Source organism: Physcomitrium patens, chromosome 22, assembly GCF_059467195.1.
Source record: "Physcomitrium patens ecotype Gransden chromosome 22, ASM5946719v1, whole genome shotgun sequence".
NCBI lineage: Eukaryota > Viridiplantae > Streptophyta > Bryopsida > Funariales > Funariaceae > Physcomitrium > Physcomitrium patens.
This window is the reverse complement of record NC_143431.1, coordinates 3900195-3925106: the sequence shown is the minus strand read 5'-3', so window position 1 is coordinate 3925106 and position 24912 is coordinate 3900195. Positions and strand designations below refer to the sequence as shown.

General features: G+C 32.1%; 2 protein-coding genes across 5 annotated transcripts; both read right to left on the bottom strand.

Annotated features, from left to right (window-relative positions):
* Window positions 1-1218: 1218 nt before the first annotated feature.
* Window positions 1219-3786, bottom strand: LOC112275180 (pyruvate kinase 1, cytosolic). Its single transcript, XM_024505297.3, has 2 exons — window positions 2099-3786; window positions 1219-1889 (listed from the first exon to the last, which is right to left on the bottom strand). Exons 1-2 carry the CDS (start codon window positions 3566-3568, stop codon window positions 1779-1781), a joined length of 1581 nt encoding a protein of 526 aa, XP_024361065.1. The 5' UTR covers window positions 3569-3786; the 3' UTR covers window positions 1219-1778.
* Window positions 3787-10611: 6825 nt separating this feature from the next.
* Window positions 10612-14751, bottom strand: LOC112274674 (tRNA (guanine(26)-N(2))-dimethyltransferase). 4 transcript variants are annotated; one of them, XM_024504341.3, is made up of 9 exons: window positions 14600-14751; window positions 14002-14207; window positions 13204-13526; window positions 12532-12803; window positions 12152-12352; window positions 11725-11827; window positions 11227-11469; window positions 11045-11107; window positions 10612-10830 (listed from the first exon to the last, which is right to left on the bottom strand). In XM_024504341.3, the coding sequence occupies exons 2-9, from the start codon at window positions 14174-14176 to the stop codon at window positions 10723-10725; spliced, it is 1488 nt and encodes a 495-aa protein (XP_024360109.1). In that variant the 5' UTR covers window positions 14177-14207; window positions 14600-14751; the 3' UTR covers window positions 10612-10722. The 4 variants fall into 4 exon arrangements, with proteins under 4 accessions (XP_024360109.1, XP_024360108.1, XP_024360106.1 ...); XM_024504340.3 differs by having other exon boundaries at window positions 14535-14617; XM_024504338.3 differs by lacking the exon at window positions 14600-14751 and adding an exon at window positions 14453-14581.
* Window positions 14752-24912: the final 10161 nt, after the last annotated feature.

Here is a 24912-nt window from a genome sequence, read left to right as displayed (position 1 = left end):
AAAAGAGGCAAAAAAATTCCACTTCCAAAAAATCCAAAAAGGAGCTTGGCCCACAATCTAAACCCAAATGATGACTAAATAAGGAATGTTAGTGATACCTTATCACTAATAAAGGTACATTTGCTATTGTCACAAATCCAAGGAGTATATTTTCTAATATCAAGAATACAAGGGTATTCTTGATATTTTACTATATGTGAGGAATATAAATGAATTTTTATTGTAAATGTTGCCATTCAAAACATGATAAAATTCTCTCATGATAATACAATGAATATGTTTTACAAACCCTTCTTAAACTATATGTATAAGTATATAAACAAATGTCAAATTGTGACTTATAATGCAGTCAAATAGCTTCATAGTGTTAATCAAATCTGATTATAAACAAATCCAAAATGATAAAACATAAAAAAAATATGAGATTCTAGGCGAATCAAGATATGATTAAATAGAAAGCATATTGAACCTTACATGTTCATTAAACATCATTTCTAAACAAGAAACATAATTTGATTATGAAATGTACAAAATGTACAATACACAATTTGTCCACCGCCCAAATTAATTGATACCAACATTCCTTTTCGAAAATTCAAGTTTACCTTACAACTACATTCCCGTGATTACAAAATATATTCGTAGTGCAGCAATCACAAAATTAATTGGAAATTTGATTTAGGTGAACACATGTTGTAATTGAGATGAAAAAATCAGAGAAGTTCGCTACACCTACCATACTTCATCAGTTAGTCTCTCTACACATGCGCACTAAGTTATAAAAATCCATAATGCGTTCACTCATGAATAATGTTTCATAGAAACATTATCTTAACAACGAATCCAAGGAGGTAACAAAGTAATCAAATTATAAGGCAGAATACTTCTTAAATAAGCAAACCCCAGCACAGATCAACCCAAGATCGATTATTCCAACACCCACGCGCAATAAAAAACACCGCCATGTGATACATGTCATTCCAATGATAATTCCCTGAGTAATTCCTTAAGTAATCCACTGCACCTGACTGTCAACAACATATAAAAAGTTCATACAACCAACTACACACAAAGGTATCAATGTTAGCAACACAAACTTAACGCCCCCTGCATCCCACCCAAATTATTCATACCAAAGTGAATCAAACCCTAAATTAGCACAAGACCTTGAGCTGAAGACAGACTGCTACAGCAACAAAAGACAGAACCACAAAGAAATGGACGAATCAGGCCTCGCAGCCGAACGCAGTTACTTTCCCACAACCTCCGCCTCAAGAGAATATAAGATCGCCTCTCTTCATCACGAAGCACACTCCTCCACCCAACCAACTACAATCCACCTCACCATCCCCACGTTTGTTGCTCTCAGAGTCCACTGCTGTATTGCGCCACATCAGCCACCATGCCCTAGTCCAAAACATGCTCACATCACCACTTTATTGCTCATCCCAGCACCAGTCTCCCGACGCCTCTGTGGGTCCAGACGAACAGCAGCATGTGCGGATCTCTAGTCTCTGAGTACACTATCTACTCGCAACCAACCCATCCGAGGGTATCACTCCAACTGGACCCGCATCAAGCGTAACGATGCGAGCTCACGACATTTCCCGAGCTTCACCCTTCACCACGTCTCTATCCACCTCGCAGATCGCATGCGGTGGTTGCAAAATCAGCACAGCTTAACCCTACCGCTGCGGCTACCTATATCTGTGCAAAATTCAAGACAAAAAATATATATATATATAAAAAAAAATGCGTGCGTTGTGTTCCAACGCTGCTCAATCTAGCTCGATGATTTTTACCACCGACGAGTCCCCAACTTTTTGGCACACCACGATTCGATCATGTGCCTTCACAATGCCTGCGGCCTTGCCGTGATCCAACGCTACCTGCGTCACGAGCCACACGCATCAGCAAAGACTCGACCATGTTTACATACCATTACAGTCTACACACCATTTCCCACAGACTTTCACGTCTACCGGACCGCTGCACGCATGGTTGCGGTGCCGCATTCCGCATCCAGACCGTCACTAGCGAGGATCCAATCATGGCATGAAGAGCAAACAACCAACACAAGGAGAGAATCTATCTGCACCTTCAAAATGGATTCGTTCGTTGTGCTGGCGGAGTCCGACGAGTGTCGAGGGTCGGCCAACATCGGGAACAGTCCTCGAACCGCCAGGCATTGCCGAGCCTGGAACGCGCCCGTGAAGCTCCACTTCAAATGGTTGGTGGTCAGCCTGGGAATCACCACACATAGCACTGGCATGGTGGGACGGTACTTGGCAATCAGGCGTGCGCAGCGCCCTGATGAAGTGAACACCACGATCACCGACGCCCTCACTTTCGAGGCAGCTCGCACGGCGGATGACGCGATCGATTCCAGATGCTGCATCGGCTCCCTCACGGCCTTGATGGTTCTCTTGAAGTACACTGCCTGGTTGAACACCTTCTCCGCCTCCGCACAGATCTTGCGGATGGTGGTGATGGTCTCCACGGGATACAGGCCTCTCAGCGTCTCCGCACCCAGCATGATGCCGTCCGTCCCATCCAGAACGGCGTTGGCAACGTCCGTCGCCTCGGCACGGGTGGGGCGGGGACTGTCCACCATGGAATCCACCACGCGCGTCACGATGGAAGCCTTTCCTGCAGCATTGCACTTCTGCAGCGCCACCTTCTGGAACAAAAACACCTTCTCGGGGGGCAGATCGATTCCTAGGTTACCGCGGGACAAAATGATGCCGTCCGCCTCCTCCAAAATCTCGTCAAAGTGCGCCAACCCTTCGTAATTCTCGATCTTCGCAAAGATCTGCGTCTGGCGAAGATCCCCGAGCTTGTCCAAGTACTCGCGGCAAGCGCGCACATCGTCCGGGTGCCGAGTGTACGAGAGCGACACAAAATCGATCTGGTTCTTCACGCCCCACGTAGCCATGGTCTTCAAATCGGCCTCGCTCAGGGTGGGAAGCTCGATGCGTACCTGCGACACATGGGCCGTGAACAAGCTCCCGGTCAAGGTTGCCGTGTTCTTCACGGTGCACACCACGTCCTTGCCTTGGGTCTCCACGACCTCCAACCACACGGAGGTGGTCTCGCTCCCCGTGAACAGATACTGCCCCAGAAAAATGGTGTCCCCTTTCGTCACCGCGGACGCCAGCCCATCGTAATTCAACGGCAAAACCTCCGCGGAAGCCCCTCTGGTCTCGTCCGCCGTGAGCACCACCGTCGCCCCCTCCTGCAGCTCAATCACATGCTCCTCCTTGTTCAGCACACAAAGCTCCGGACCGATGGTGTCCAGCATCACGGCGCACAGCAGGCGCGTGTTCCGCACGGCCTTCTTCAGATTCTCCAGCGTCTCCTGGTGGTATGCATCGTTCCCCCACGAGAAATCGAATCGGGCAACGGACATGCCCGCCTTGAGCAGCGCTTCGATGGTCTCCACATCGCGCGATTGCGGGCCTAGGGTTCCAATAATCTTCGTGAGAGCGGAGAATGCTGTAGGCGACGACGGTTCCAGAATGGAGGCCAGCCGGATGGGCTCCTCCAGCAACAACTGAGTGGCCTGCATGGCCGCTTCCTTCCCCTCGCCTTCTTTCCCTGCTTCCCTTCTACTACGATTAACCCACCAGAATCTCTCAGTACACACACACAAGTACAATAAGCTTGATAACCAGCAGCAAGTATTAATAATTCACGTCTTGGTGTCAAGTGTTGTTTGATTTGAGATCAACTCGCTGCTCCGCTCTAGCACGCGAGGATGTATTGCAGCAGAGATGGCTGAATGGGGCACACTGTGGTGCAACAACAAGGACTGGTGCTGCCTTGTCTCCGAAGTCTGCAAGGTGGGGCGTTTGACCCCAGTCCCTTTTCCTTTCCCACTTTCACTCATCCCTTTTTATTCTTTTTTAAATCCTTTGACAATGCTTTTCTGTTGTGTCTCGTTGTTTCCAAGCATTTCCTTCTCCTTCTTTTGTGTATTCCATCTGACGAGGTGTAGATGACGTGTGGGTTGTTTTCTGTGCCCCTCTCCGATGATCCAGGAACGCTTGATTTTGCACTTCGTATCCTCACTATGAAGTGGGTTTTATATTTTATACTTTTATTGTTTATATTTTTGTATATCATTGTTTTGTTTCCACTGTATGGCTGTGCTTTTTGACCGCGGATTCCATGCTTGCCAATGGCCGTAGACCAAGTTCAAAGTTGGCAGCTTGATTGGCCATGCTTTGACGTTTCGCTAGGTAGAATATCCGGTGACTGAGCTTGGGTAAATGCTGTAAGCAATATTCTTTTTGTCAGTTAGAAGAGTGGCGAAGGAAAATACATAAATTTAAATAGAAGATTAGCATAAGCATACGACTTGCCAAGTCATACTTTAATTGAAAATTAAAATAACATAAAAGAATTTATATGTATGCATACTATATTTATCTATATTCAAATACATACGGTTGATCTAAGTAAAAAAATGTTTGATGTTATGAAGTTTGATAGACTAATTTTAGAATAAAAAGTTGTTTTTATTGAGATTATCAAAGAAAATATTATTTAATGGAAAAAATTAAGAAAATCTTAGACTTATTATAAAAAGTAGGTATATAGATTTGAGCAATTTATTTATTTTTTATTTTAGACCCTAATATCTACAAGTTTAAATATTTTAAATAATATTTTTAAAAATTATTTCAAAATAAGAATATTTACTTAAACATATCTATAACATTTATATCTATATCTATATATATATATATATATATATATATATCTAGGCATATGTAGTGAGATTTTACATCTTTTAAAATAAAATGTAAATGTTATGAAGTTTTTCATCATAAAAATAATATACTAAATTTTATTTCTATATTTTTTTATAAACACATATAGAAATATTTTTGTATTTTTTCAAATTATACCTTAAAATAATATGAAGATTTATAGATGTAAAATTTAATAAGTAGTTAGAAAAAAACTGTATTTATTAATTTTTCTATATTTTAGTTTTTTAAAATTTGAGGATTTCAAAGAAAAATACTTATATTTAGTTTTTTTTTTCTAATCTAACATTAGATTTTAGTTTTTTTACTAAGCATATTGTCTTATTATGCACTTTTTATATATTGAAATTTATTAGAAAAACAATCATAATAAATGATGATCAATTTTTGATAAAATAAAAATAAAAATGGAGATAAGAAAATATTTAGTTTTCTCAAAGGTTTCATTTTTAGATTCAAAAATGAATTTAATTTTAAAATTATATGATATTTAAACATATAAAAATATTTCTTTAATAATCATATAAACTTACAGAAGAAAAATTATAAACAAAAAGACTTTTGGATAAAAAAATGTTTTGATAAATATTTATGAATTTTTTAGTTATTAGTATTTTAATATTACATCTAATTAGATCAAATTCTTAATGTGTCTTTAAATTCTTTGGAAGATAAAAAAGTTTACAAAAGTAAGAATTTTTATTTAAGTATATATACAAGTCAACATAAAGGTTATAATTTAATAGTTCCGAATTCTTAGCTAAAATCTTAGATAATACATCAAAATTTAACTAAATATTGACATCTTATTTTTAAATTTTATATATTAAATTTATCTTATTTATTGGTATAATATATATATATATATATATATATATATACATATTAGAATTTATACATTTTAAAATTATCAGAATTAAAAAAACTAAAATACATTGTAAGTTATTTAAAATTATTCATAACTATTTTAATAATATTTTAAATATCTCATGTACTTATATTGCATTGTAGAAAATGGTTTAGGTAAATAAATAAGAGATACAAGTTTTATTTATGATAAAACAAGTAAAACAAATTCTAAAAGGGATTTGTAGATTTAAAATGGTAGGTGAAATTTTCTTTCAACATATTAAAAAAATAAATTTGATAGTAACAAAATAAATTATAATAATAAGGTCCAATAAGTCATTAGATTATTTTTTATTAAAATAATCATATTAATATGATAAATATTATATATATATATATATATATATATATATATATATATATATATATATATATATATATATATATATATATGTTTTAACACTATAGATTGATTGCAATAAAAATTAAGTAGAAGCAAAACAACAGTTGTAATACATGTGTCAATAAGAATTTGAAGTTTTAAAACACAAAGTGCAATAAAATTTCACAAATACAACACAATGAATAAGAAGTTATAATTATCTAAATTTAAAGAAATATATTAGAAAAAAAAATTAAAAAGATGCTAACTACAATCAAAACTAAATATTAGAAATAAAATTCAATAAATATTTTGAAGAATTGTTTCTATAATAAATGAATAAAATCAAAAATTAAATACTTATAATAGAATCATTATAAAACCAAACTTAAATAAAAAAAAAAATATTACAAAACTACACTTAAAAATAATCTTTGTATGCTATAATATATTATTTATATAATTAAAAATAATTATAAATACTAAGATTATTCCAAGTTTGTATTTAATAAATTAAACACTTTATTTTTCTTTAGTATTTATATATATGCAATGCATTTTTTTTTTTATTTTTTTTTTTTAAATAAAGAATGCATTTTATTATTTTTTGTAAAGAAATACATATTAGACATTACAATGACTAGATAATTCAAAGACTAAGCTAATCAAAGGCAACGAAAATTTTATATAAAAAATTATTCTAAAAAATATATTTAATTATATTTAATTTTTAATACTTAAGGAAATTGCACCATTAAGGATAATATCATACATGTTCTAAATAGTAGAATACAACTTAAAAAATCATTGCAAAGTTATACATATAATTTCTTCTAAAGATTAAGATATTAGATATTAAAAATATTAGCTTTCTATATAACATGAATACAATCTAAATTAAATTATTCTACTTGCTAAATTAAATAATAATAGCAACAAATCCTCAATGACATGTGAAGTACAAAACATTTATAACAAACAATGTATAAAATTTTACTATCTACATTAATATTCTTATTGAAGAAATAAAAAATACAAAAAGATAAAATAGTTAATTTTTTGGTGTTTTTGTTTCTTATTTGTTTCTATAAACAACAAAATTTTCAAAAAATTACTTATAATATTTTTATATTTTATATTATATAATATTTTATTTATTTTATTAATAATATTTAATATATTTCAATAAATATACACATTAATCTATATATTTAAGAGCTTTTAAGATATTCTAAAAGAAATATTTGATAGATTTTTATCTCAATAAGGTATAATTTTTTATTTAATATCTTAATATTTTAAATATATCTAAAAATCTTTATATACAACCTTCAAGAATTTTATCTACTTTAAATTTCTTTAAGTTTTTACATATAATATTTCTATATAAATAAAAAAAATCAAATATATATAAAACTAAATATAATTTAAGTGTCAAGGACATGAATTTCAAAGAATTGAAAGATTAATAAATTCTTGTATCACTCAAACAAACTTGAAAATTACATAGAGATGATATAATATTAAACTAAACAAACTATTGTCAAAGACAAGAAGACTTAAAAATCTAGAAACAAGACTAAGAACTAGAAAAACATTGACAATAGTGAAGAAGGCTTCACTCTTGCCTCTATATATATTATCTAACTATGAGCTATGTGACAATGTTTTATAGGACCTCCAACACATGTCCAATTTATAAGACACATGTTTTAACTTACAAGGCTAATTTCTTATTTGCATGCCACATTGTTCACTTGTATCACAAGCTACCTACATGTCCAACATACAGCTAATTTGTTGGCCAAATTTCTATCCTACCAATCAACTATAAACATGTATAAAATCAAATACATGTCTATAAAGCTTCTAAAAAGCTTTACCATAAGATAATATTAAATCTACTTACATTTATCTTCTACCTAACACTTCTTATCTAAGTAAATATATATGTCTATGACATTAAGTCCACATTTAGATTTTAATTTTTACACAAGTAATGTATTATAAATATTAGTTATTTCTTTACTTATTTAAAAATAAAAGTACATATAATCTTAATATTATATATATATATATCAAACTTTAAAGTAAGATATTTTTAAATTTAATAGCTAATAGTTCTTTGAATTATAAATTATAAATAATTTATGTAAAAATTAAAACACATAATATATTGTATCTACTAAGTTAAATAAAAATGGATGTGACTTTGGAAGCTTGAACAAAAGCCATTGGCATTAAATTAAAAGATAAATAGACAAAAAGAATTAGATTTAATAAACCAATCTTACACAGCAATACAAAACATCAATATAAATTATTTTACCTAATAGATTTTTCAGATTTAACTTAAAATCTTAATATTAGTTATTATTATGTACATTATTATAATAAAAATTAAAACAAATAATATTATTAGCTACATATAATCCATTTTTATTGTCCCTATCTACAATCTATTTTAGTTCTTTTTTGCAAACATTAAAAAATTAAAAATATTATCTTTGCTATAATGTATCCATAAATCTTATTAAATAATATATTTGTATTTTTGATATTTAAAATATTAATAAAAATAATATTGAGTAATTTCTTTTTAAATCATGTTCTTTCATAATATAAAATTATGTTAAGTCTTATAATTTCTACGATTTTGTATGTATATATGAATATTTAAATGGCTCAGGCTACAAGCACACCTCAAATTGTCATATGAACATCTATTATGTCTATACACACATCTATCTGAATCCTCCTCCTCTTCCTTGCCTTGGTGTAGGTCTCTATCCTGACCAGAGGGCCTAATCCCTATTTGGATCTGAATCCTCCTCCTCTTCCTTGCCTTGGTGTAGGTCTCTATCCCCTCCCTGACCAGAGGGCCTAATCATTTGCTGAATGTTTATTGCGTGCAATTGTTTAAACTATTGCTAGCCGATATGGTGTTAAAATGATGAAAAGTATTTTCTTCCCTTCCACGAGTTGGGGGCAAAGTTGACTCTGGATGAATCCATGAATGCCGTGAACTTCAGAATGTTGCTCCTAGCATTTCATCATCTGCATCTAGTCCTGAACATGCCATCTGTCAAACTTTGTCTGCTTTTCTACTCATGACTGCAAGTCATTGTGAAAACTGTTGCACACCTTGACAGTGAACATTAGAACTCAAACGGTGGCACTTGCAGCAAATGCATGTTGGACCTCCATTTGGTTCAAGAAGAACCAATCCTAGCAGTTCAGGATTAAACTAGGTCAAAACACGTATGCTTCCAATGAAAGATCGATTGATTGTTGAGATTGCCGCAAAGCTCAATAAGCAAAGGACCTGCATTACAATTGAGTTGTCCCAAAGCCTTATGAGGAGCCAGAAAGATATAGTACCAATTCAACTAACACATTGCTTGGTGGCAGTCGTATAGATACAACTCACCGATGCCAATCAGATATCCACATTGAAAGTTATTACCAGTTTATGGTCATCATGTTCTGGGATGACATAGGGATCAAACACCCAACTTCTGCGCTCAAAGAGAAATCCTGGCGATTCTCTTGCTGTGAGAACTTATTTATCCAGTCAGACAGTTGCAATTGCCACCAGCTGCGAGGTGGATCCTTGCGCCAATTCGCCTAGACAAAGGGAGGAACTTGGGTGGCAATGTTTAAGTTGCTGAATTAGCTGGGACACTGGATAAAAGCATTAGAGAGTTGGGAAGCAGGAGAACGTTTTGGACGTCGGATTCAAAATAGAATCCAGGAGGATTTGGGGCTTTGGAAGCAATTCCCATACGATTCAAGGTTAACATACGAGCACTGACCAGCTCAGTAGGGACACTCAAGCTGTCTAAAATGCCCGGTGGGAGGTATTCGGCATTTGGTACTCCTCACAAAGTGATGGCAGACGGGTTCAAAAGTCGGAGCACGAAAAAAAGGAGCATCCAAAACGAAGAGAATGACAGAATTTACGTAAACGATGGAATGAAGAGAGGAGAGAACGACAATGCAAGAGTCATGAAGCTATGAATAGATCGAAATAAAGATATGAAACAGAGACTCTGTCTCTGCGGCGGAGGGAAAAAGAAGTGAGGCGGCAAGGGCCGCACCGGGGCGAGGCAAAGGAGAGGGTGGGGACCGGGACCCGCGCAGGGGCAAGGGAGAGAAGGAGGGGAATTGGGACCCATGCAGGGACGCCTGGACAAGGAGAAAAGGATGTAGTGAGTCAATCAGAAGGTTTGGGTGCGCATATAGATATAATGGGTGTGCTTGTGGCATGAGACTGTATATATATAGATATAAATATCCCTCTACTAATCAATATCATCTGTTACAAAAAAATATTAATTTTCAATGGTTACTAATTATCTAAACAACAAACAATCTAAATACTCAGATTATAGCTAGAGTCAGTTCCCAAAATTTTAATTAATTATTGGGGGTTTGTTTCGGGGGAATAATTATCTGGAGAACAGCTTGATATGTCTCTCAGATTTTAGCAAATTCCTTTTTTGATTTCCAGCTTCTACATCTTAGAGCTTAGAATCAAACCAACTCGTCATCATGCACTTCATTAGAAATTATGCCAATCACCTGGAAGTCACACAACAAAGAAAACCTCAAATAGTCCAGATGATGGATGTCATCTTTTGATCACAAATGCAAAATTGAACATTTTTTAGAACCTGCAGCACCTTCGTCACCTGCTTGAAATGGTCAGAATGGCTAACGTTGGGGTGCTGTCGATTGTGAAATTTCAACACATTTACCTAAAGGACAATTGGTCTTGATTGCATTAGGTTGTACATGAGATCTGCTAGCAGCATATCCTTCCTGTAAAAGAACAAACGAGTCATCTTTAATGATTCATACACTCATGTCTTGAGAACTACGGTGGAGTAACTAGTGCAAAAGCTCCTTCGCACAATCAACATTTTCCCTAAAGCTCAAAAAGCGCAACTTATGTTTCAAATATCATGGGAAGATCACATGAGCAAAAAGTGACTACTGCAGCTTAATCCGAAGAGAAGGAGTAGTTGTCCATTACCTGGTGCAAGGCAACAATCAGATCATCACGCTTTGGAGTTGAACCCTTGCTCCTCATCGAAATCTGACAAACAACATGCAGAAAGAATCAATAAGGGTGAATCCTGCATGTGAAAGATGATCATAAGAACTATTCTGCAACTTGTAGTTGTAATGAGCATAACAATCAAAGAAATAAAGTACCTGATCAAGCTCAATATAACCCACTTGTAGATCTGGATTACTCTCTTCAAGCATAATACTGAGCAACTTCTTCAAGTTTCGATCCTTCGTGGACACGGGAGGACTACGCCTCCGCTCATACGCAGGTTCTAGGTCCCCTTCTATCCAACCCCAAGACTTGGCCATTTCAGTCATGTTCTTTACGTCGTCTGTACTATGTAAAGGACCGGTCCACAGAGGCCCATTCAAGGTTCGAGAGGAAACCTGTTCCGAGCCCACAAACACCCAGGTTTAGGCGAAGTTTTCACACCTCCAGTATATTTACATTATTTTGCATGCAGAGCGATCAAATATGGGCGGTACAGATAATGAACTACAAAATGCAAGACGCAATCTCCCACTACAACTTTTAGACTAGAAATTTGGCTGAACCTAGTTCCAACAAATCCTCGCTCATACTTAAGCAAATGCAGAAGTTTCATTAGTGAATTAACTAGCGGGTCGTCGTAAAGCACTCACACTGGAGGAGGACACACATGAGCACTTGTTGCGGCCAAGGGAGCTCCATTTGACGACTTCAGTTTCACCACACTTGTGGCAGAATGCTATAAAATTATAATCTCTGCAGGGACAATGAGTTAAACAAATCGAGACAACTGCAAGAGATAACTAGGGAAAAGCTAGAAATTCCAAGCTCTTGAGTGATCCAGATACCTCATTAGCAATGACAAAGGAGGAATCATTATCCCATCTACATAAAGAAAGTTTCTCAGCTCACTTGAACTAAATGAGAAACTGATGATTGCTCTCTGAAATTCTAACATAACCACTCCTTCAGAAGTTGTGAGTTCACACCATGCTGTTGAAAGTATTTTGATAAAATAAAATCACAGCAAAGAAGTCAGCATACAAGAATCTGTACTGGCAATATATGATAAAAACTCACTTAGTTAGAAATTGGTTGCTGGGGAGCACACGGAGCATGACTCGAAAGACTGGGCCATGGAATGAATAATGTGAGAATACTGGATACACGTGCAAGTTGCGTAGTGCTGCCTCTCGTACTACACCTCCAATCAGCATTCGGAGACCAATTTCATTGGCGAAAGTCATAGGCCTTATATACGCTCCATACGATGCTAGAGCACTGCGAGCAAACACTCATCAACTCCCTTCCTGTCAACATAGTGACTCAGCATCAGGTTTATGGCATTCGCTTCTAATAAGATTACTATTAGTAACCTTATTTGTTTATAATAACAATTATAAACAAGCGGAATGTGTACCAAGTATACAAGAAAGTTCAGGGAAACATTTCAGGCTTACTTGCAGGGACGATGTCCCCCTGAAGAGAACCCATCCGTTGAAGTTGCATAGATAAGACCTCCATATGATAATGCCGAAAGAGCAGAACCTAGAAAAACGGAGTCGCTGCCGAAAGAATCCACATCGATGAGATCAAAGTAGTTCTTTCGGATGTAGCAGTCAAGCAACACTTTATTGGCATCTTGAGTAGTGACTTGCCATCGCCCATTCTCGTCTTTGAAATTTGTAGAGAAGTAGGAATCCAATTCCTGAGAGGGCTGTCCTGAGTGATCCTGGAATCCACACTCAACTTTAGACGTTCTTATCGTTGATCAAACATTAAACTGCAACCGGTGGTTGCGGGAAGTGAGGAACTTGCATCAAACTAAGAGAGAAGTACTATATACAATACTGATCGCAATATTTCAGGATTTCTCTCTGTTTACAGAGTTCATCATAGTCGTTGAACAGGGCTGGTTTCCGGCCAGTTATTACTCAAAAAAGACTCAATTCTAGATATTTTAAGTTACGCAAACCATCGTTAGAACTTCCACACAACAAATTCCTGACAGTCTACTATAATTCATACAGTTAAAGCGTAGAGTTCAACCGATTCTACACATAATGTCTAGACTTGCTTGCCCCTTTCCGTGCTAGGATATCGTGCAATTGTACAGCATGAGAAAGAGGTACCGTGTCATAAGTGGAGGAAGAAGAAGCCAGAGAGAGATTATGTGCCATCAGGGTATCAAGAGCATCACATGCGTCGTTTGCCCAAACAAAATCCGCTTGAGCATGAGCTAAGTAGCGGGCGGCTCTAATGCCACAACCGCTCAAAGCATCCAAAACATGCAGTCGGCCTTTGTCTTTCTTGTATACAGCGGCTGCCAGGCAGGCTAAATCTCGTCCAACAGCACTTTCCTCCCGGTAAAACGAAGAGCCCACAAAAAACTGCACCCCTCGCTCATTTCTCATTTTCTCCGCTTCGACCACATGCTTGCCAACATTCGGTTGCTCTGGAATGCTCAAATATATATATATATATATATATATATATATATGTATGTCAGAGGCATAAAGCTTGCCATAAATGTGCTAGTAACCAATTGCTAAGTGGTTTGTGATGCGTGCAAACTACGCGTACGGAGTTCTTGAGAGACATGTACTACACAGCACGTTATACTTCATGTACTTGACAATTCGGACTCGTAGATGACCCTCGAACTGCTAGCGACCGAGCAATAATCATGAACAAAATACTAAAACAAAATACTAATGTATTGCCATCCCACCACAGCTTAAATAACCGACGAAACAAATAAAAGACCGGAAATTATTAATCCTTCGCCAACTTTTAAGCTATGTCGAATTGTACGATTGTAGACAGGAGAAAACCCTAGAAAATGCAGGAGACTCAATTCCAATGCCATTTAACACAGCATCTCGTTCTCTGCCAACTAAGCTGGGATAGTTTTACAAATCCAGACATACCTTCGCGAATGCCATCGTCTGGAAATCCTGACGATGCTTGCGACCTACAATAAAGAAGGGTGAAAGTGCGATGATGTCCCGACTTGAGGGGATTCTGGCACGTCTGTAGCGCTGGCAGAAAGGGCACGGGTGCGGGCAGCAAGGCGACCGCTACAAGCCTCGAAAACGTCGCCATTGATTGCAGCACATGTGCTAATCGTTCAAAACTGCAACAATTACGACAGCAGTTGTAAGAGACTAACTTGCTACTGCATCATCGTTTCTCACCGCCAACTATTCCTGCTCTTCGGACACAACAACAAAGCTGTTGATAAGTGAAATCAGTCAATTCTGCCTGTGACTTGCTAGCCACTGAACAGAACCTCCACTTCTCTCAGAAACTAACAATAACTGCACACAAAGAATGGTTCACATGAAAATGCCACCAGGAAACTCGTCATGCGTATCTTACACATCAGGAAGATTTCCTATGAACTAATTGCAAAAACATTCTTCCAGCAGTATTTCAGAACGTCGCTCAAGAATTGCATTACTTGGATGCGATGAGCGAGGAATCGATATCCTAAATGATAGTGAAGAGTTGAAGGGTGTAAATTACCGGGCGAATGGATTAGGCAACTGTCGGCACACCGTGGCGCACGAAAGTAGCAATTTCTACATTCGTAGTATACTGTCGTGGGTGGCTACAGTCCAGCAGGGTTTCTGACAAGGGCTAGCGGTGACAGTGCAACGGATTTGGATCTTTCCCCTTTTTTTCGTTTTTCATTTCCATGCGCACCGAGAACTCTTCTTAGTGTCGACTGAAAGACTTGCTGATGTGTTTGGGTATGGGAAATGTCCAGGAGATATCAGGAGCAGCAACTGACAATTTGCTCTATGTGCGTAGACTTGTTGTTGAGGATTTGAGCAGTTGAGCGTTGAGAGCGGTCGAGACAGAAGACCACGACTTTGGCGTAGTTGATAACGTGGTGATTATGAGGAAGAAATGAGAGTCTCTTCCTTCGAAATAAGTGTCTGTCTTTGAGGAATTGTTGAGTAAAATTGTTCCTTCCTAGGAAGAATTTTGATAAGTTCTTTGTAATTATCAGTAACTAATGACTCAAAAGACAACCCCTGGTGGCCATAATGGATGTGGATCAAAGCTTGCCAACATCTTTTTCACAGAATTCAAACGACTGACGGGAAATGTACAGGGTACGAATACCAGGTAGGCGCATTAGAATTCAAGAATTCGATTGGCAGATTAACGCTTACCATTGCTTTCCGTGTGGGTTTTCACGAACAATATGTGCTTCGATTCTTAGCCAAAAATAACCACTCACTAGGCAATTGAAAACTGGACTAGAGTTTCATTCAGTCCTTACCTCTCTCAAAACACAGCATGACTGACCTTGAGAGTGATACTGTCTCACTCGTGTGCGAACGAGTGATCCATATTCCTGGCTGTTTGGGGAAAGGCTGTGAAGTCGAGATTAATGACGAACATCTTCCAATCGAATCATTCTAAGACTCTGTTAAACTTCATCTTTGTGTCACAAATGCCGAGAGAGGATATCACTGGGATTTAATCCAATTGCATCATTATTTGTCGACCGTCTTATTCTTTTCTGGAACCCATGCGTTCAGATTGTGTATTTTCACTGGAAAGTATTAAAAGACAAGACCATGTAATTTCTTCTCAAATGTATTGCTCGCAACAATGTCATGCCCGATCATATTTCTGAAATTTCCCAAGCGTAACTGCAGACAACAGTCTCTGCTAAAACTCCTTGTATACATCAACTATTCACTTGGTCCCGTTTTCATGAATTCAGGATATCTGAAAGAGATAATGATCGTTGACAGGAGTGTGCCTATCTTGGTGACGGAAAATTCAATCAGAACCATGGTCTCTTATTTTACTATGGAGTTCCTTGTGCTCCCGAACAAATCCAATCTCAATGGCGATCAGAATATTGTAACTTCAGATAACTCAACAATTTTTTAACATCCACTAGGAAGTGATTTTCTGTGACAGCATCACCACGATCAGAGAAGGTACACATGTTGCGAGTGACAAACCGGATTGTTTTCCAGATCCTAGCAATTGAAAACGAAAAGGACAACAGCTGGTGTGAAGCCTTTCCCATTTAAAAATCACCTGTGGATCCTTGTCAATGCCCTTACTGACTATCTCACAGACGAAAGAGATACTTGCTGCGAATGTTATCTTTGAATCCAAGGTTGATTTTATAAACTGGATTCTCCAACGTACCAATCACGTTCTAAAGTTAGAATCCTTGAATGCAAACCTACAGAGCAAGCGTTATCGTGATTTTTTTCACATTCTTAACATCATTAATGTCCTTTAAAGTGAAAGCACTTATGCCGGTGGTTGATTTCGCTGCATTAGTATATTACTGGCACTAAAATGGAGGTTTATTTTCAGCAGAATAATGAGCTTCAAAAGAATGATGGTTCTCAGTGGCGACGATTGACTGCCACCCCTAGACTTGATGATGATAATGCCCCTGATGGGGATGCATCCGAGCAACGTAAAGTCATCCTCGCAGAAGTTGATTCAGCGAAAAAAACTTGCTGTGTCTGCGGATTTAAGGTGGCCGTAACAAATGGAAAACGCGGAAAATACAAACGGCAAGCGCCATTTTCTAGATGTGTCAGAGCATGCAGCGTACTATCATGGAGATGAGAATGTAGCCAGCACCATCGTTGGAATTGCCCAATTCTTTTAGAATGTAGCAACAGCGACCTTTTGTCTCCAAAGGATCAATTGACATTTATGAGCAACATAAACTCTCTATTATGTACTATGTACATCATGGTGTCTTTTGACACCTCAAGTTGGCCTATTAATACGCTTTTATCTTCTTATAAGTGTTAAGAATTCATATTTCTTAAGTTGAATCTCTCAACATAGACTTTTAGAATTTATAGCACTTATAGTTTTCTTCTTGACATTTATTAATTTTTAAAGAGTTGCATTAGGCTTGACTATTTGTGATATTTGGAGCATGATTTTACTTGCAAGGGTGCCTTTTCACTATAGTTATTACTTGAGAAAGATTTCTCTATACATATAAGCATATATTTAATTAAAAAAAATATTTAGTTTGAAGAAATAGAGGTATTTGAAGCAAATTAAAGATGTTTTTTTTCTATTAAATTTTTTGAGTTGTTGCAAAACCTCAAGCTTCAAACTTCTATAACCACTTTAGAAGTTAAAAAGATAATTAGGTAGATCTTCAATGCTAAATGGTCAAAAGAAAAGTAGAGAGATGGGCATCTTATTTTATTAGGTTAGAATTAAGAAGGTTGATTTGGAAATAAAATTAAAGATTTGATTGTTTCTTTGAAGACTCTATCAATGCTTTACATTGAATGTTGTAAGTCTCATAATTTGTAATAACAATAAAGAGCTTTATTATTAATTTGCAAGTTTCCTCAATTTTATTGCTCTTACATGTGATTGTATTTGCTTTTGTAACATAGATAGGATGTAATATTATTCTAATAATTGAATAAAAACATTCTAAACTTTTTTAAATACCACTAGTTGTAGTGACATTGTAACCTTGTTTTAAATTGAATCAAATGCCTTCAATTATAATAAGTGCACCACTACAATTTAAATCCCAATGTATGTCCTCAATTCCAATATTCCAACATTAAGAACTCAAATTGCACTAAATTCCATTTACATCAATAATTCAAGAAGCCCATTTGACCCTCTAATAAACACCTACAATTTTGGCTTTTAGTTTGACAATTTTTTATCCTTCTAGTGCTAGTGCTAGTGCTACCATTCACTCTCCTCTTATCCTTATTATTACACCTAAAATACTAACGTAATTACTTAGATCTAGTGTTAACGACATGCTAGCATAACTTGATATACCACCTACTCCATGCAATTCAAGGATATAATATCTCATAATATCTTATGTCTTCCAACTTTGAAAAAAAAACTAATTAATTTCAATGCATCTTTGAAAGAATCTACCTTCGACATGTACTTGCTAAATCAAATTTTGGATAAATTTACCAATGCATTGAACCAATATTTTTAATTTATAAATAATTTATTGACCTCCAAATTTCCTTATAGACTATTTAAAACCAACTTCAAAAATTTGTAAACATGGTTTATAATATAACTCATAACCTCACCATTTTTTTGGCCTTGTTGGAAAAAATCACATTCTATAGGTAAAATTCTTAAAAAAACATAAATACATGCAAAACATTGCAACCACACTTCAAAAATATATCATCACATTTAATTCTACTCTCAAAGTTATTTATTGCTACTATACAATTACTAAAGGTGATATAAAAAAATCATAAATAATCTTTTAGCATTATCAAATTTATAAAAATAACATTAAATATGAAATTTGTCAATTTCAAAATGTAATTGTTAAAATATTAACATATATACAAAATGTATTTGTTACTATAGCAACAATGGCAATCAAAAACTTTAAGACTTTCATGCTGCTTATTACAATTTATTTTAAAAAAATAAAAATAATAAAAAAAAACAAAAAAATATTATATTTTAAAAGCTAAAAAAGATGTCACTATCTAGTAAGTTTTAAAATAAGTTTTTGGCATATAGACTTATAATCTAAAAATATTAATATTTAAAAATTATCATAATTGAAGAAATCTTATTAAAATTGATAAATCTATTTTTTAAATATTAACATATATTAATTACTAAATAAATCAATTAATTATCTAAATAATTTTAAAATATACTATATTTGGATTGCACAAAAAGTATAAGGATTTCTAATCTATGATAATAAAGAACCATATTAGAATTATACTAGCTATATAAGTTTTTATTAGTCTTTATTGAACTAGATAAGAAGTATAAGCCCAAATCTAATCCAATTGTGATAAGATTATATCTTATTAGGTTGAGAATAAGTTTATATTTAGGATGTTAAGTTATTTTTTAATAAGATTATAGAAATTAGAAATGAACAATAGTCCTAAAAAAAACCTTACAGAATAAAGACCATCTTAAGCAATATAAATACTATCTTAAGTTTTATAAAATTATAATATTAAGTGCTATTTCTACAAAGCTAAATATTTATTAAAGTATAAAGTTAAATTTTTGAATTTTACTAACAAGCTATACAGTTTATTCTTTTTAATTTAGACTTAATATATATAATTTTCTTAAGGATTAAAAGTCACTTATAAGTTTTTCTCTATTTAATTATTTTATGTTGTGATAAAATTCTTTAAATTTTTTTTATTTGGATTTTGTATGTAATTCTTATATTGCCAAAGAAGTTTTTTTTTTTTTTTTTTTTTTTTTTCAAAATAATTTAATATAAGTTTTAGATTCATTTATCTTTTATATCTAAATCAAATTCTATAACTATAAGGTGATTTTATTTATTTATTTATTTATTTATTTTATTAATTATTAAATAAAAATACTTAATTTTTGAAATTTTTATTTTTTTTATTTAATTTGGAACTAATATACCACTAATTTCCATAAGCTTTCTAAGAAACAATCCCATATTTAGCAAAGTTTAAAAGAACATCTATTTTTCTAAAAAAATAACTTTATTTTCTTCTCTTAGGACTTTTAATATGTATACCAACAACATGGATTTGATCTTATTAAAATACTCTAAATTAGACATTACTAAAGAAAAAGAACATAGAAGATATTTAAACAAAAAATTATGAAGATGTCTGCATAAAAAGGAAATTTGGCCTTAATTTTGCAACTTAAGTTGACTTCTACGAAATATTTAAGAATATAATTCAAATAAAATAAAAAAAATATTAACTTATACATTTAAATGTAATAAGTGGTATACATATACAACATATTTTAAAAAAATTCATTATATTTAAATTTATATTTTATAAATGATAAATTTTTAATATCTTGTGTTCGATTTAAATTGGTTATATTCATGAATAAATTTAATATTATCATGTTTCCTAATTCTTTATACTACTAAAAATATTTTAAAAAAATAAAATAAAAAATAACTTGTATCTATAATTGGTAATAAAAATTTTAAATTAAAATATTATTTAATTTTTATTAAATGAAATAAAATATCATTAAAAAAATTAGAATTCAATATTAAAATTTTAATTAATTTATTTAATAAATAATTAAAAAATAATCTTAAATATTTTTTAAATTTTTTTTTTATCTATTAATTTAAACTACTAGATTTAGATCAATTGCAACTTCTATTAAATTTGAGAAACTTTTAAAAATACACTATTATCTTAATTAAGTTCTTTAAAGGAATTATATTATAACTTAAGTTGTTAGATTTTGGAGATCAAAGTTTCAAATAAAGACCATTAAGTATCAAGAATATCTTAAGGAAGTCTAAGATGCAACAAGTTGTATTTGCCACATATTCTATTAAAAGATCAATACACCCTATTGTATGTTGAAGAAGCCTAAAATGTTGAGAGAGTCTAACATATACAATCTTTGGATGATTTTTTAGCTTTTGAAGTGATAATAAAATGTATTGATTTGTTAAATTTAACATTATATATTGAAGAAGTCTAAGATGTAAGAAGTTATATTTGCTACATATTCTACTCTTTATTTTCTTGAAAGGTGGTTAATAGGTCCTTTTAGCTATTAATAATATTTTATTTTAAGACAAAAAGACTTGCTTATTATTTGATTGTTGTTGAAGCCTTCATAATTTCTTTCAAATAAAAAATTTGTAAGATCATTAGGAGTCATTTCTACCTCTAACAAATCACCAAATATTGAAAATCTCTTCAATAGTTATAATACCAAATGTGTTGTATCTTGCCTTTTTATTTAAGAAAGAACTTGTTGTTCTTCAAGGTCTTGATTTTGATTACATTATCTCAAAGGTTGTGACAATTATAATATTTTAACTAATAATTCAGCAAACAATAACTTTTGAGTTAAATCTACTTATTATAGATCCTTTATCTACTTAATACAATAACTATATATAAATTATAAACAACAATAGAAGATAAAATATAATATTTTTTAAATTATATTTCTTTTATAATAAAGATTTGCTATTCTTTATCTTGATTTTGATAAATGTCATCAATAAAAAGCATCAACCTTCTTTCCTGTATTTGCAAGATTCTTAGTTGGCTCCTATGTGCATTTATTAATATCACATCTATAGTAATGAATAAGATATTCTAATATATTTTGGTACTACTTTGAATTTAAGACTCTTTCTACCTCATATTCTTGATTATTATCCACTTCTATAAGAGAAGGTGGTATTTGTCATCTTTCCAAAATATTCACTATCTTATATAAATAAAAAAGAGATACATAGAATATGGGATAGATTTTCATAGATTTTGGTAGATGTAATTGATGAGCAATAAGATTGACTTGTTCACAAATATAAAAAGATCTAAGTCTATAATAGTCCAAATTATCACAATGATGAATAGTTTTGATATTGTAACAAAATAATCATATCTTGTCACCTATATTGAATTATAGTTATTTCTTGTGATAAGTATCTATATTTATCTTTTATCATTCTTGAGCTTCTTTTAACTGAGTCTTTATTGTTGCATATAGCTTTGATAAATGCCATAAGATTATCAACTTTTGAAAAGTCAAAAGTATTAAATTGTAGATGATAATGATAATTAGTAAAGAAAGATGTTTTTTGAGTAGAAAAATGTACCAAATTATTATATGCAAACTTTGTCAATGGGAAAAGAATTATCTAATCATCTTGATAATAATTAATGATTCACATTAAATACTACTTTAGAACTTGATTGATTCATTTTATTTATCCATCAGTTTAAAGATAAAAAGTTAAAGATAGTTTTATATCTAACTTAAATATTTTTAAAAGGATTTTTTAAAAATTTTGATATAAATTAAGTTCCTTTACCTAATATTGTATCCTTTAGTAATCCATGAAAGTAACAGATATTGTCAAAAAAAAATTAATTATTTATTTTCTTAAAATAGATTTTATATATAATATAAAATATACTATTTTGATGAAGTAATTTACAATCATGAATATAGATTCATATAAATTTAAACTTCAAAGATTCATAATAAAATCCATAGAAATAAAAACCCATTCTTGTTTTAATATAGGCAATAGTTAGAGAAGTTTATAGGATTAATGACAAAGAGTTTTTAATCTTGAATTAATATTACATGATTGTACAAAGTCTTTTACAACCTTTCATATTTGTGGCCAACAAAAATCTTTAGATATAAGTTCCAAAGTCTTGTTGTATTCAAAATGTCCTACTGCTTAAAAATTGTGACATCCTTAAAAAAATACTTAAATGTGTGTTTTTTTTTAAAACATATAAGCAACCATTGAAAAATAAGAGGTTATTTTTGAATTTAAATTTAAAAGTAATAAAAAGCTTAGAAGAAGTATTCTTGATATCATGAACAAGAAGATTAAAAGACATTTGATTGAATTTTCTTGATAAAAGTTGAATCAACAGCCAATGCTGATTTTTCTACTTAAAAATAAAATTGCTCAAGCTTCAAGTTAACTATTTGTTGTTGATTAAAAGCTGCATCTCTTTCTTTTGGTATAAGTTAAAAACATCTAAAAAATATTTTTAACAAACCTTATTTTTTTTAAGTTGATATGTGATCTTAAAACCAAATCTTGATAATGACATATCTGTAAAGATCTATCATTTTTCTTTAAAAATAAGATAGAAATTCCTACTTGAGATTTTGAATGGCGTATAAAGTTTTTAGCCTAATTTTAATCAAGATATTCTTTTAATACATTCAACTCATTTTGTAATAAGTTGTAGTTTGGTATGAATGGTGATTGAGCTCTTTCTTGTAAATCAATTGAATAATTATAAGGTCAATACTTTGAAAGAATACTTGTATTTTTTTAAAAAAAACATCTAGAAAGTCTTGATACTTCACTTGATATCTTTCTATTATCAAAAAAGGACTTGGCATATATAACAAAAGATGATTCTTTTTTTTTCACATGCATGAAAGTTCTTCCACCTACTAATAATGATTTAGATATATTAAACTTATGTATTTCTACTTGATTAATGGAATTTTGGATTAAATTTAAAAAAATCCAATCTACTTGAGGATTATACTTTTTTAATGAAAATAATTTTAAAATAATTAAATTAAAAGGGTATCTAATTATATTAAATATTATAAAATTATTATGACTATCAATTGCTACATCTAAAGAAATAATTTCATGTGCTACATTTTCAAAAGATAATAAATAACTATCTATTACTTCTACATACATAAGTTTGGTTTTTTTTATTAAAGATATTTATTATTTTTTGACAAAATCTTGATTTAAATATTTAGATCCTAAATATATACCTATTATAAAATAAGATGAGGGATTTGAGAAGAAAAAGAACCTTCAGTAGATGTTGCAGATGATTTTAGCTACATAATCCCTATTATAGCTCAAAAAATTTATTTTCCAATATATTGTCTTCTTTGGCAATCGTGCTATATATTTTGTGATTGTATTTCTTCTTTGAATAATATTGAGCAATGTGCTTACTTTTTCTACAATATAGGTTTTAATCCTCTTGATAACATTATCATTTGGCATACTTTTCTATTTGAAAATATACTAGGTACTTAGGTATAGAGAATTTAAATTTAACTTATTAGATAAGATTTAATAAGTAATTTATTCCTATTATAAAAGATAAATAAATGCAATAATATAGAAAGATATTTTAATAATAAAAATTATTTTATATTTAAGAATTTTTATACATAATGCTTTATAAAACATCTAAAAATATCCTAACATTCTTTGATATATCAATTCATAACTAACTATTTGCTGGTAAGTCAAATTTTTTATAAGCTTAAAGAAAATCTATAATCTTCTTATAAAATCCATCATTATATCATAATTTTTTTATTACTCTATATCTCCATCTTTAACATATATATAAATTCTTGACATCCAAAAACTCCTTTATTTTGTATAAAATTTCCAAATTGTAGTAAAACCTTTTAAAAATATTTTTCTTTAGCAAAGGATTTTTTTCTCTAAATTTTAGAAATTATTATCTTTTGATCCAACTATCCAATTTTTCTTAAATTTCTAGATAATATAGACTTTATCTTTAAGATTTATCACAAAAAAATAATATTAATCTATAACAAATTATTTGGTATCTTAGAAATCTTAGAAAGTACTTTAAACCCTAATTTATAAGCACCTAAATACTATTTTTTCTATATTTCAAAAATCCAAATTTTAAATACTACAAAATTTATGTATAAAGTTTATAAACATAATAATATACATTCTTAAAAAAATTTAGCCAAAATCTTATCAAATTTCTCAAGATACAACTCAAAATATAACCACTAGTAAATCAAATTACTTACTGCCTTTAGATTGCAAGCATTGACTTCAACTTTCTATATCTCCTTGATACTGGCTTAGAATTTATTAAAAAATATATAAATAATATAATCAAGAAAGTTTTATTTCCAACTGTGGTTATTGATCTTTTATTACTTTCTATACATATACATTATGTCTAAAAAAATGGCAATAGATATAAAACCAATACCTTAATTTTGGCGCCTAAATTTCTTTCATAAAAAATAAAAATTATAAAAATTTCATACCAAAACCATAGTCAAATACCTAAACTTTTTGATCCTAGCCTTCAAAATTCGAATGACTTCAAAAGAATAATCCTAATTCCTATTAAGGCCAGAGGCAACCTCCTTGAAGCCCATTTGGCATACCTTTTGGCCAATAGCAATAGAGATTTTTATCATCCATCTCCATTCATCCATATGGATGCTCTAATTATTTTTTTTGCTATCAAAATTCCTTTTCAATCATTTTTCTTATAAGATTTATATAA